At 38.2% G+C, this 12,998-nt stretch overlaps 1 protein-coding gene across 2 annotated transcripts in view; it reads left to right on the forward strand.

Moving 5' to 3' along the window:
* Positions 1-12,998, forward strand: part of drosha (drosha ribonuclease III) — a 220,371-nt gene that overhangs the window by 29,007 nt on the left and 178,366 nt on the right. For both annotated transcript variants that reach the window (XM_022666045.2, XM_022666046.2), the window contains exons 15-16: positions 9,494-9,601; positions 12,011-12,118. In XM_022666045.2, the coding sequence (XP_022521766.2) occupies positions 9,494-9,601; positions 12,011-12,118 (216 nt within the window). The remainder of the gene's footprint in view (positions 1-9,493; positions 9,602-12,010; positions 12,119-12,998) is intronic.

Here is a 12,998-nt window from a genome sequence, read left to right on the forward strand (position 1 = left end):
ACTGCACTTGAGGATATTTTCTTGAAAAATGTTTAAAGTTCCTAAAGTATATGGTATAAAAAAACATCCAGTTCAGTCAGGTTTGATGGTTTCTGATCATGGACAGTCAGCTTTAAATCACACCACATATTTTCAATAATATTCAGGTCTGAGGACTGGGATGGTAATTTCAGAACATTGTACTTGTTCCTCTGCATGAATGCTGTATTAGATTTTGAGCAGTTTTAGGGTCGTTGTCTTGTTGAAGAATCCAGCCACCACCCTAACTTCAGCTCATGATGGAATCACCACCTCTGCTTATCTGAGATTTTTCTTGGCCTGCCACTTCAGGTCTTAACTAGAACTGTGCCTGTGGTATTCCATTTCCTCACCATGCTCCTCAAGGTGAAAACTGACAGCTGAAATCTCTGAGATAGCTTTTTGTATCCTTCCTCTCAACCATGATGAACATGTTGAACATTCTTTGTTTTCAGGTCATTTGAGAGTTGTGTTTTGAGGCTCCCATGTTGCCACTCCTCAGAGAAGATGTAGAAAGAGGAGAAAAACTTGCAATTGGCCTACTTAACACTTTCTTATAATTGGATTCACCGGTGTATGTACTTAAAGGGTCAATGAGTTTACTAAACTAATTTTGTGTTCCAATAATTAGTGCTGAAGGTATTTACTGTAAATCAATAAAACAACAAGGGTGCCCAAATTTATGCACCTGCCTAATTTAGTTTAAAAAATTATTGCACACTTTCTGTAAATCCTATGAACTTCATTTCACTTCTCAAATATTACTGTGTTCCTCTGCTATATGATATATATATTTAACTGCTATCAACTGTATCACCTTCCAGAACTTCTCTATTGCAACTTTATCCAGTGGCTCAAGCTTGCTCATGCTCTACACTTGTTCTCTGTTGTTTGTGTTACATTACATTACATTTGGCAGACGCTTTTGTCCAAAGCGACTTACAATAGTCAAGTACAAAAGTAATAGAAGTTAAAACATTTTTAGATAGGGCTTAAAGGAGGTCAAAGGGAAATAATGGGATAGAGGAGTAGAGGTGGTAGAATGAAATGAGGTTAGAAGTAGTTAGTGTGTTAGAGGTGTTAGGAGAGTAAGTGCTCTTTGAAGAGCTCAGTCTTCAGGAGTTTATTAAAGATGGTGAGAGATTCTCCTGATCTGGTAGTGGAAGGTAGTTTGTTACACCATTGGGGAACTCTGTATGAGAACAGTCTGGATTGCTTTCTGTGAATGTTCGGTTAAGCGAGGCGACGTTCATTGGAGGAGCGCAATGGCCGGGAGGTAACGTAAGCCTTCAGGAGTGATCAGTGCAGGTAGGAAGGAGCTGTTCTGTCATCACCTTGTAGGCGATTGTAAGAGCTTTGAATTTGATGCGAGCAGCAACTGGTAGCCAATGGAGCTCAATGAGCAGCGGGGTGACATGTACCCGTTTTGGCTGACCAGACGTTCTGCTGCATTCTGGATCATTTTGAGTGGGTTTACTACACAGGCCGGGAGGCCAGTTAGTATGGCATTGCAGTAGTCAAGGCGTGAGATGACCACTGCTTGTACCAGGAGTTGGGTGGCCTGTTGCGTCAAAAATGGTCAAATTTCTCTGATGTTATACAGCGCAAAGCAGCAGGATCTGAGCAACTGAGGCCACAAGGTGCGTGAAGGAGAGCTAGTTATCAACCATAACACCCAGGTTCCTAGGAACCTTTGTCGGTGAGAGAGAGAGATAGAGTCGATGGTTATAGCGTAGTTGTGTTGGAAAGATGGTTTCACTGGTATAACCAGAGATTTAGTTGAAGCTGATGCTCCTTCATCCATGCGGATATGTCTTAGAGAAACTGTGATATCCGTGTTAAAATGACCAGCTGCCAATGACCCCACACATACTGTTGACATACAGGTTATTGTAATGTGTAATATGACTTTTGCAGATGTGCACGTTACTAGAACAATGATATTACAATAATTTAACGATACATTGTGGAGCTCTACCCACTAGCAGCCGTCTGGTATATCATAGAAATCACCCAGCTGAAGCCCACTGAAACAACATGGCCCATCATCAGAACTCCTCGCTGATCTTATTACCCACCTCGTTCCAACATCTTGTGGGTGTTACGTTTTTTTTTTGTCTTCTGCCAGTTTTTTTGGCAGACATTTGACACCGAGCACCGGCGATGTGCTTCTTGTCCAGAGCCACGCACACCTGGACTTTGGGTTACCAGATTTACACACATGGCAGCAGAGTAATGGGTGACGGGTGTCAGGCTGAGCCTAAAGGAAGCAGGCTTGGCAGAGCTGTATCTCTGTGCCACACTGTTGCTTCAGGATCCCCCGTTAAGAAAAGGCCAATTAGCATGCACCGCCTTCAGAAGGCCAGCGGCCTCCGCGAGGCTCTGCGTTGGCAAGGATGACTACCACTACCAGCGTGACTGCTCCATGATGGCAATTGATGACATTATTGACTGTGTTTATGAGCTTACATTTATAATTTACATTATACTGTATATCTAGTCCTGGAGAAAAGAAGCTACAGTACAAGTGAAATGTTTCCACTGGGGTTAACTTAAAGGCACTCTCTGTTAAGGTTAATTTAGGCTAATGACTAGGCAGACTTTGCAGCTGCTTTCTAATACTTAAGTTTTACTTCTGAATCTGTAAATCTGTCCTCTTAGTACAATGGTTTAGAAATAAGTACTGTTATTTGTGAGCCTTTCTGTAACTTGTCACAGTGATAAACATTGTTAAAATAAGTAATGTCTTAAGTAATTATTAATTGACACTTATACGATACAAATTAATTTATTTGCTACTGGTCCTTTTTAACACAAATAGCATCAGGCGCTGCATTTGACACAAAAAGACACCTTGTTGTCTTCTTAGCTTAATAACTCAAGAATTCCTCAATTATATGCAGCTCTGGAAGAAATTTAGAGATCACTTCAGTTTCTGAATAAGTTTGTCTGATTTTGCCATTTATAGGTTGCTGTTTTATTCTATAAACTACAGACATTTCTTCCAAATTCCAAATTAGAATAATGTCATTTAGAGCATTTATACAGAAAATTAGAAATGGCTGAAATAATAATATAAAAAAAATATGCAGAGCTGTCAGACCTCAAATAATGCAAAGAAAACAGATTAATATTCATAAAGTTTTAAGAGTTCAGAAATCAATATTTGGTGGAATAACCCTGGTTCATAATCACAGTTTTCATGCATCTTGGCATGTTCTCCTCCACCAGTTTTACTCGCTGCTTTTGGATAACTTTATTCCACTCCTGGTGCAAGAATTCAAGCAGTTCAGCTTAGTTTGGTGGCTTGTGATCATCCATCTTCCTCTTGATTACTGTACATTCCAGAGGTTTTCAATTTGGTAAAATCAAAGAAACCCATCAGGTTTTTCCAGCTTTTTTTCCCAGAGATTTAGGGTTTGACATTTACATTTACAGCATTTGGTTGACTCTCTCAATCAGAGTGACTTATGAGGTTGTTCTTATTACAGAGTAGGGTTGGGAGTCCTGCCCAGTGACTTCTGTTTGTCTTTTACAGTACAGTTACCCAGATCGGGAATTGGTATGAACGTGGTAGCTCATAAGCAAGCGATGGTGTTATCCACTGCGCCACACCAACCACTCCATCGTTTGTTTCGGAGTACTGTGCTAGATAGATAAATGTTTGCTTCTGAATGTTGCATATATAATTGTGTAACACCAGTATCCGCAAAGTGGGACAAATGTCACGTTAGATCGTCACCCCGCCTCCCGCTTGGAAGTTCCTGCGCCAGGTGCGTCCCGTGCTTTGCGTTTAAACCCCTCCGTTCCTCCCCCTGTTCTGCACCCCTGCTTTCTTGCGGGACAGTGCCGGGACCGGAGCTTGTACTCATTTCGGAGACTCCTGTTCGCTGAAGCTCTGCAGATGCACGCTGGTTGCAGGTTCGTCTCCGGAGCCCTTGCGCCTCTCTGTGATGCCTCTCTTTGATGCACAGTTCAAAGTGGGACGGCGTTATTTATTCATGCCTTTGTTGTTCTTATTTCCTCGCCGTGTCACAATCCTGCCGCTCATGGGTAATTTAGACCCTCCGACTTTTTTGCGCCAGCCTGAGAATGACACATCTTCTCCGAGGGGAGAGAGGAATGATATGGGGATTGTTGGAGGCAGGGGGGTGGAATTGAGAGGAAAGCACAGAAGGGTTCTGCAGAAAAAAAAATAGACAGAGAGTGCCAAGGAAGATGAAAATGCATAAAGTAGAGAAGCCCTGACGTGGAAGTATAAGGTGTGAAAATGCCATAACTAAAAGAGCATTCTTTAATACTTAATAAAGGGTGTTAATGTCTTCATGCTTTTAACTGCAGACTCCTGTGTGAAGGTGCTGCTGACAGTCGAATAAAGAAGGTGTAGGCCATTTTTAGAGAGATTTTTGCCTTTTTTGTTTTAGTTTTTGTCATTGATTTGAGTCAGATGGGATTATGCTGGAAGGTCTTTTTGGAAAACAGTTGAAAGTTGGTCAGGTCATTAACATTTAAGGTATTAAGCAGATGGCCTTGTTCAGAGTGACGTATCCATAGGTAGTTTTTTAAAGACTAGAAGCAGAAAGATTAATTAAGTTTTGATAATGTTTAGACATCTTGGAGAAAATTGTTAGTTTATTCTCCTTCTGGAAAAATCCACTTTTTTCTTGTTCTTTGCGAAACATGGTAGGTCTCTAAGTTGCATATGGTGCTCCACGTGAAACTCTTCCTCAGTCTCCATTGTCTGCAGTAGCTAGTAAAAGAAAATATAAAAAAAAAAACGAATCGATCAGGGAAAGCACCCGTGTCTACGTCAACCCGTAAGTTCATGGTCACGCCCACCTTGGCTCATGACTTTTACAGACAGAGCTGAAGCATCGTAGCCAGGCAAATCTAGTCAGATAGATAGATGCTAACAGCACTAGGAACAACATGGCAGTTTGTTCCTGTGTTATTTGTGCAAAATACACATCAGTGTTCTATGCTTTGCCCAGTAATTTAGAGCTATGGAACAAATGGTTAGAATTTGTCTGTGGAACATCACCAGCGAAGTACAATTGAGAGAGGTAGGTGTATTTGTAGAACAGTTCTGTTTACACTAGTTAAAATGAGTTTTTTTTTGTCTTTTAATCTTGGCAACTTACACACCTGCAATTTTGGTTCATTCTGTAAGTACTAAAATACTGAAATTAGCAGTATCACTGTTTAGAGCTCCATATTCAGCTCACAACTCTTAATCCTCTGAGGTAAAACTTTTCAGAAATGCTAAACAAAGCAAGCAGGCAACGACAGCGAGGCAATCATCTACAGAGTTTCACTTTTAACAGAAAGAAAGCAAAATACCAAACACACCCACACCCATACAGTATACCCGCTCACACATTTAATTCCTCACGGCTTGATGGTGACGGCATGTGTCTGTCTTGACTCCTAATAGACAGACGGCCGCTTGTGCGCACGTTTGTCCTGATTGGTCCTCCTCCCTTATATCTAAACCAATCAACTGGCATGCTGACAGCCCGCTGCCATCACAATCGTCCAATTAGCCGCTTTATAGGCCCTGCTGCTTTTCGCCCGAGGCCTTCTTTCCATCACAGGTTTTCTGCTGGTGTTTATTGGTGCGATTGCATTCAGTTGGTGAGGCTTTGTGTGCCGTGACTCTCTCGATGACGAATGAACTGGCGCATTAAAGCGCTCATCCCTCTTTTTATTAACGTTATTGCATTTCTCGTTCTGTTGACTTTGTTCCTTTTATACCAGCACAATGTTTTTGTACGCCAACTTTTCAGAAACCTCAACAAGTCCATTGGTGATATTTTGATTGCAGCTTATGAGATTACAACTTACATTTGTGGTGTTGTAAATACACTCCTCCAAAAAAATTACAGGAACACTTAATTAATCAGCATATAACATCAACTCATGTGAAAATATAGTGAATGGACCCTCAGAATGCTTTCATAATTAAGTATTTGCATTAGGGGTGAGCGATATGGCTCTAAATTAATATTTACGATATTTCATGGTATTTTCACGATAACGATACTTTTGACGATATGACAAACCACTGAATTAGAAAAATTATTTTGAGTTTTATTATCACATGCGATTATGATATGGCTAACTGAGATGTTAAACAATTATTTGATCAGATTTGTAACAGAAGGCAATGATCCAGAATGTATTGATACTAGTAATGCACTCCAAATATCTCCATATATCAAGGATTAAAGTAAAATAAATGATACTGGACAGATATAATCTGTCTCTAGTAGATATATAATGGGAAATGAGAACAGTGTGAATTTTTCTTTTGCTAAAAACGGCAAAAAAGTAGTACCCTGATGTGATAATTAGGGGTGGGTGATGTGGCACGATATTTCAGGGTATGATATCGTTCACAATATCGTATCACGTACGATGCGATATGGTACACCCCTAATTTGCATGCAGCGAAACTGCTTATAAGCAGTATATAATAAGCTGAACTCCATTTGGTTTAAATATGACTGGGAGTTTTCCTAATGCTTATGGATCAAATCTTGCCCTTCAACATGGAGCCAGGCAGCTTGCTGGTAAATGCTGCAAGTATTGAAGTGTCAATGTAGTGTTGGTGGGAAAAACACAGAAAGGAAATAAGTGTAGTTGGTGCATCACAGTGTCAGTCAACATTGTTCTCAGCACATTATACGATTCTAATTTAAGAAGCATCAAAACTAACTGGAGACGATGATGATGATTATACACAGTTTAATAATGGCTCTAGTCTGTCAAGTGGAAACCACACTACACGTTTATTACTGTCCCCTCACAAAATACAGCAAAGCACCAGCATTTAATTGTTTAAATCATTATTTTTGTCAGGATTAATCTCAGAATATTGTTATTTAATACAGTTCATTATTAAGTGATTGACAGCACCAGTATAAATAGAATACTATTTTGTCATTCATCCTTTTATTTAACCAATTTTTTTTGGACTATAAGGCGCACCAGATTATAAAGCGCACGATCAATGCACGTCTATTCTTTGGTCTATTTTCTTACGGAAGGAGCGCCAAATTATAAGGTACTTTAAGCAACACTAGTAAGAATGCATAATTGAAGTGTACAAGAGTGATGGCATGTTTCCCTGCTGGGAAAGCAGAGGGAAGCGCATTAGTAAACAAAACTGTAATTCTTAAACATTTTCTTTCAAAATCAAACGAGCGCTAAATGTTTATCTACACAGATTTTTCTCCTGAATACTGCTTATTTGGGTGAGTAAAGCGCTTCCTTATATTATATACAGTAAGCGGGGGTGAGCACTAGCCATGAATAGCAAGCTCTTAGCCAGCCCTAATTAGCAGCGCTAGCCAGCCCCGGTTAGCAGCGCTAGCCAGCTGCAGTAAGCGCTAGTAATGGACGCCCAACAGGGCTACACTGAGGGACCCTGAGTGTTCCTGTAAGCCAGGGTGCTATCAGCTAGCGGCTTGTTTTAACACAATAAACATGCAGACTTCAGTCCAATATACTCACCTCTAAACTGTGAAAGAGCTAGCGACTAATGCTAATGTTAAAGGCCGCAGCACTCAAACTCGCCACTGGAGAAACTTCACTAACTTCCTTATAACGCTGTACTTCGGCTGAGTTGCTTTACTGCTTTTTAATACCTGACTGGTAAAATTCATATATAAGGCGGGAAATTTTGGGGAAAATTAAAGGATTTTAAGTGTGTCTTACAGTGTGAAAAATATCTTTAAAATAAAAAGCATCCATTGCTAAATGCTTAGTTTAAAGTCATAGGAAGAACAAGTACCATTTAATCACAATTAAAGAATATTGTGATGATCTGATTTGTTTAGGTGTTTTATATATAAAATTATTATTTATTTATTTTAATAATTTTCATGCAGCTTATCTGTGTCACATTTGAGGTGGAATAAAAAGTCAGTGTTAATTGGACATCGGCAGAGGTGGAAAGTTACTCACGTTACTGTAATTAAGTTGATTTTATGAGTAATTTGTAATTTTTAAAGTAGTTTTTAAAATGGCTAATTTTACTTTTACTCAAGTACATTTTGACACAAGTAATTTACTTCTCTACATTGGAAAACTTCCCGTTACTGAATAAAAAATAAAATGCTGTAAAAAAAAAAAAAAAAACAATTCTGAATTAAAAAAAAAAAAATTAAACCAATAAGGGACGCGACTTGTTCCGTACTTCCATAAATGCCCAATCCACATGTCTGACACTCACATCCACACTAAACCCCTCCTCCCTCCGCTCGCTCCTCTGTTTTTTTTTTTTTTTATTTAAAACGATTTTTTTTTTTACATCAAATAATTAAAAGTAACTATGTAACTTTTACTCAAATTACATTTTAAATTGAGTACTTTTTTACTTTTACTCAAGTAGATTTTTAGATGGGTACTTTTACTTTTACTTGAGTATAATTTTAGCAAAGTAAAGGTACTTTTACTTAATTACAATTGTTCAGTACTTTTTCCACCTCTGGAAATCGGCAATCAGAAAATGTTTATATAAAATAAAGTGCGATGGTTATCGTGAACCACTGGTCAGCTATCATAGCACCTGCAGAGGGACAAAATCCTGAGAGGACAGCATGAAAACAGTGGAGCAGAAATGAGGCCATTTATTTAAGTGTGTGTGTGTGTATAGCTTGGCACATATACTGTAAGTGATGGTTGATGTGTTTTGTTTTTGGTCATTGATTGGTGTGAGAGGTGAAGGAAGATTCTACACTATGATAATAATGGCTAATATAATTGAAGCTGAATGTCAGAAAGCATTTAGAGATGACAAAAGCAATTTTTGTTTGAGAATTTTTTTTGCTGTTTTGAAGCCCCTTATATTTCTGTTGGCACAATTATTTCCCAAACTGTCCTTCTGTCCCCTTTCCCCCACTCACAGTTTACGAATGGCATGCTCTGCGTCAAGCATGGTCCTTATTTTTGCTTGTGAAACATGAGTGAGCTTGAGATTTTCCCTGTGGAACATAATTGCCCATTTTTTTCCCAGTGGAACATGATTGGACTTAATTTGTTTCTAGGTTACCCTTAAAAATAAGGACTGACTGAAAAAAATGACATGGCTGACTGGTCTTGTTAACAAAGACTGGTGCTTAATTTTTTTTTAAATAAAGCAAAATTGGGCCTTCAAGAAATCAAGGTTCAGGTTTAGCTAAAACAAAGAGTGGCTCTTATTTTTATTGCTGTGGAACATTAGTGATACTTACAGCAGCAATGTTTCTTAATCCAAAATCCTAAGAGAATGTGCATAAGAATTCTTATCTACACTTTTAATCTACACTCCTGCAGGTGAGCATGGTAGTGCTGGAACTCTGGTGGTCTGTGGTATTTTAACTGTAGTCTGACTGTCTATAGTGCAAGTTTCTGTAAAGGCAGCAGTGCCTGAGTGTGTGTGTGTATGTGTGTGTGTGCATTGCATGCTAATAATCTGTAATGCAATTTGCAGGAGGCTCTGCAGAAGATTAGGCAGAAGAACTCTATGAGGCGGGAGGTTACAGTGGAGCTCAGCAGCCAAGGCTTCTGGAAGACTGGGATCCGCTCTGATGTCTGCCAGGTACACATGTTGGGGGACACACACATTTATTGTCCATTTTTTAGACTATAGACGCACTATCAATAAATGTCTTTTTTCTGATCTTTTTTATAAGGTTAATTTTAAGCATCAATAGTAAGGAACGAGGGTGTTGCCATGTTATTAATCTACACAGATTTCTTACGTGAAACCTGTTTTTATGGCTAAGTAAAGCACTTCAGTTTATTTACAGAAGGCTTAGATTTCAAATATATTTTTAACAGCGTGGTTAGCAGCAGCGCTAGCCACGGTAAGTAGCATTAACTAGCGATTCGTCATTAGCAAGCGAGACATTAGCAAGCGATTCGTCCCACATAGCTTGGTTTAACACAGTAAACACGCAGACTACAGGACAAAATACTCACCTCTGTTTCAGGACAGAAGTAGGAAGACCTTGCTCATATTCTAGTACGTTTTGAACATGATGCAGTTAATGTGGGTGGTGCTTTGCTTTGCTTTTATTTTTACTTATATTTTTTTACATTTTTATCACACTTTTTGAATTTTAGCAATGTCAACTATCCCACCCAGTCAGTTTTCAGCTGTATTCCCCCTATCTCTAGTAATGCCAGACACCTTGTTTTGACCAACATTACCTTGGGAGTGATGTTGGGAAACATCTATCCACCCAGAGAGAGCATGGCCAACTGTGCGCTCTCAGGACTCTGGCTGCTAATGGCAATCTGCATGACCAGGATTTGAACTAGCAATTTCCTTGTCATAGTGGCAGGGCCTTAGTCCACTGCACTACGCTAGTCTACTAATCTAACAATTATTTGTCAGATTAGTTACCAGTCATTTTTGTTATGATTGATTAATTATTAATGAGATGAAAATTAGATTAATAACTACTGAACTACAATGCAGACGAGGCAGAATACAATCGAATAAATGTGCTTAGAATAAAATGGAAAGGCAATTAATATATATTTGATCAGATACTGCAGAGATATGAAAGATTGTAGAGAACTAATGTGGGCGATGTGGCCCTAAAATAATGTCACGATATATCATGGTATTTTTGCGATAACGATATTCTTGGCGATATAACAAAACATTCAATTAAAACATAAACACCCCTAACTGACATATTAAAAAATACAAGAATTTTATCAGATTTATAACAAAAATCAGTGATTCAGAATGACATGATACTAATCATTATACTACACTCAAAATATTTCCATATATCCAGGATTAAAGTAAAATAAATGATACTGGACAGATATAATCTGACTCTAGTAGATATATAATGGGAAATGAGAACAGTGTGAATTGTTCTTTTGCTAAAAACATCAGTAAAAAAAAAAAAAAAAAAAAGTAGTACCCTAATGTGATAATTAAGGGTAGGTAATATTGTGATGGCACGATATTTCAGGATGTAATATCGTTCATTCAATAAAGTTGGCTATCATTGCGTACGATATGATATGGCACACCCCTAGAAATAATATTATTAATGTAAAGGAACACTATCATTATTAACAAATATTAATGTTTATATGAATAATTAACTTGACATTTACATTCATTTTATCATAATCATTATTTAATAAACAACAACACTGTGTTCTTCAGTGTTACAGTCAGAAAATACCTTGAGCTTTAAAAGGCTTTAAATGTATTATTTAAAAAGGTTTGGATGGATTTTCTTTTACTCTGAATGTAGCTAATTCTAACTGCCGCCAAATTTAAGGTGAATGTGAGTGAGAAATACATAAAAAAAAAAAAAGTAAGTTAGACATTTCTTGTTTAACTACTCTAGCAGGCTCTAGTAACACTGAGTGATAGAAAAAATAGAATTGACTTACAATGAACTTACCATAAACCTCTTTCACCCATGGATCCATTTTTCCAGTATAGCACAGCAAATGATAAATAGAAAGTATAGAAAAATATATTAAATATCGGGTATAATCTTGAAGTTGCTAAAATTCAAGACTCAGGTGAGACTATCTTGTTAACTTGTTCTTATTATAGGTTTAATTAACCCAGAATATGAAGACAGTTGTGCTGCACAGCTTTAAGTAAAGAACGGGCATGTTTTCTACAGTGTAGTCTGACTCAAACAAGCAGGAAGGAGATTTTTTATTATATATTAATTTTTTTCTCTCTCCATCTCCAGCCCTCGGTCACTGTCCCTCCATTTTTTCTCCCTCCCTTTTTTCTCCCTCCTCGCTGATGACACCCAGATTGTGTGTTTCATGCTTTGATCTTTCTCTCCGTCAGAAGTGCTCTTAATAAATAATGACGAGCTGATTGATTTCTGCCTCTGCGGCTTTCACACGCATGTGGTTCTGTCTTGTTCTTCGGGGGTTGTTGCAATTTGTCTGTTCAGTAGCTGTGATTTTCACTGTGTTTTCTGTTCTCTCTGTTTGTATGTGTGTGAAGCATGCCATGATGCTCCCGGTCCTTACGCACCATATCCGTTACCACCGGTGTCTGATGCACCTGGATAAGCTCATCGGATATACCTTCAAGGAGCGCTGTCTGCTGCAGGTAAACAAGGAGACGCAAAAAAATGGGGCTGGGTATTTAGATGTTTAAAAATATATAAATATATCATATTTTTCCATATAGTTACAGTCATGGATGAAAGTGTTGGCACCCCTGACATTTTAAAAGTATTTTTCTCAGAAGACTGTTGCCGTTACACGTTTGGAACAAAAACAATTAATATAAACAGGTAAAAAAACTAAATTAATATAATTTGAGTCATTTTTTCTAAAAGGAGTTTTGCATGAAATCAGTTGCTTCTTGAAAACAATTAAATATCTTCTTACACCACTCAAATTAAATTATGGACCACTCTTCTTTTGCAAACTACTCCAGGTCTCTTATATTCGAAGAGTGCCTTCTCCCAACATAAATTTAAGGATCTCTCCACAGGTGTGCAAAAGGGATTTAGATCCAGACTCATTGCTGGCCACTTCAGAACTTTCCAGTGCCTCCTTTTCATCCATCTCTGGGTGCTTTTAAAAGTATCTTGAGGGTCATTGTCCTGCTGCAAGACCCATGACCTAGGATACAGACCCAACTTGCTTTCTGACACTGGGTACTGCATTGCGATCCTAAAACTTTAGGTTATCTTCAGATTATATGATTCCTTGCACACAGTCGAAGCACCCAGTGCCAGAGGCAGCAAAACAACCCTAAAACATGTTTGAATCTTCACCCTTTTTGACTGTAGGTACTGCGTCTTTTTCTGTGTATGCCTCATTCTGTTTTTGGTAAACAGTAAAATGATGCTTTACGAAAACAAAAACTCTATCTTGGCCTCCTCTGTCCTTTTAAGATGTTTTCCCAAAACTTAACAAAACAAAACAAACAAACAAAAAAAACCAAAGGTCAGATATTCGTCAGAGTTAACAAAGCTGAT

Source organism: Astyanax mexicanus, chromosome 15 (genome assembly GCF_023375975.1).
Source record: "Astyanax mexicanus isolate ESR-SI-001 chromosome 15, AstMex3_surface, whole genome shotgun sequence".
Classification (NCBI taxonomy): domain Eukaryota; kingdom Metazoa; phylum Chordata; class Actinopteri; order Characiformes; family Acestrorhamphidae; genus Astyanax; species Astyanax mexicanus.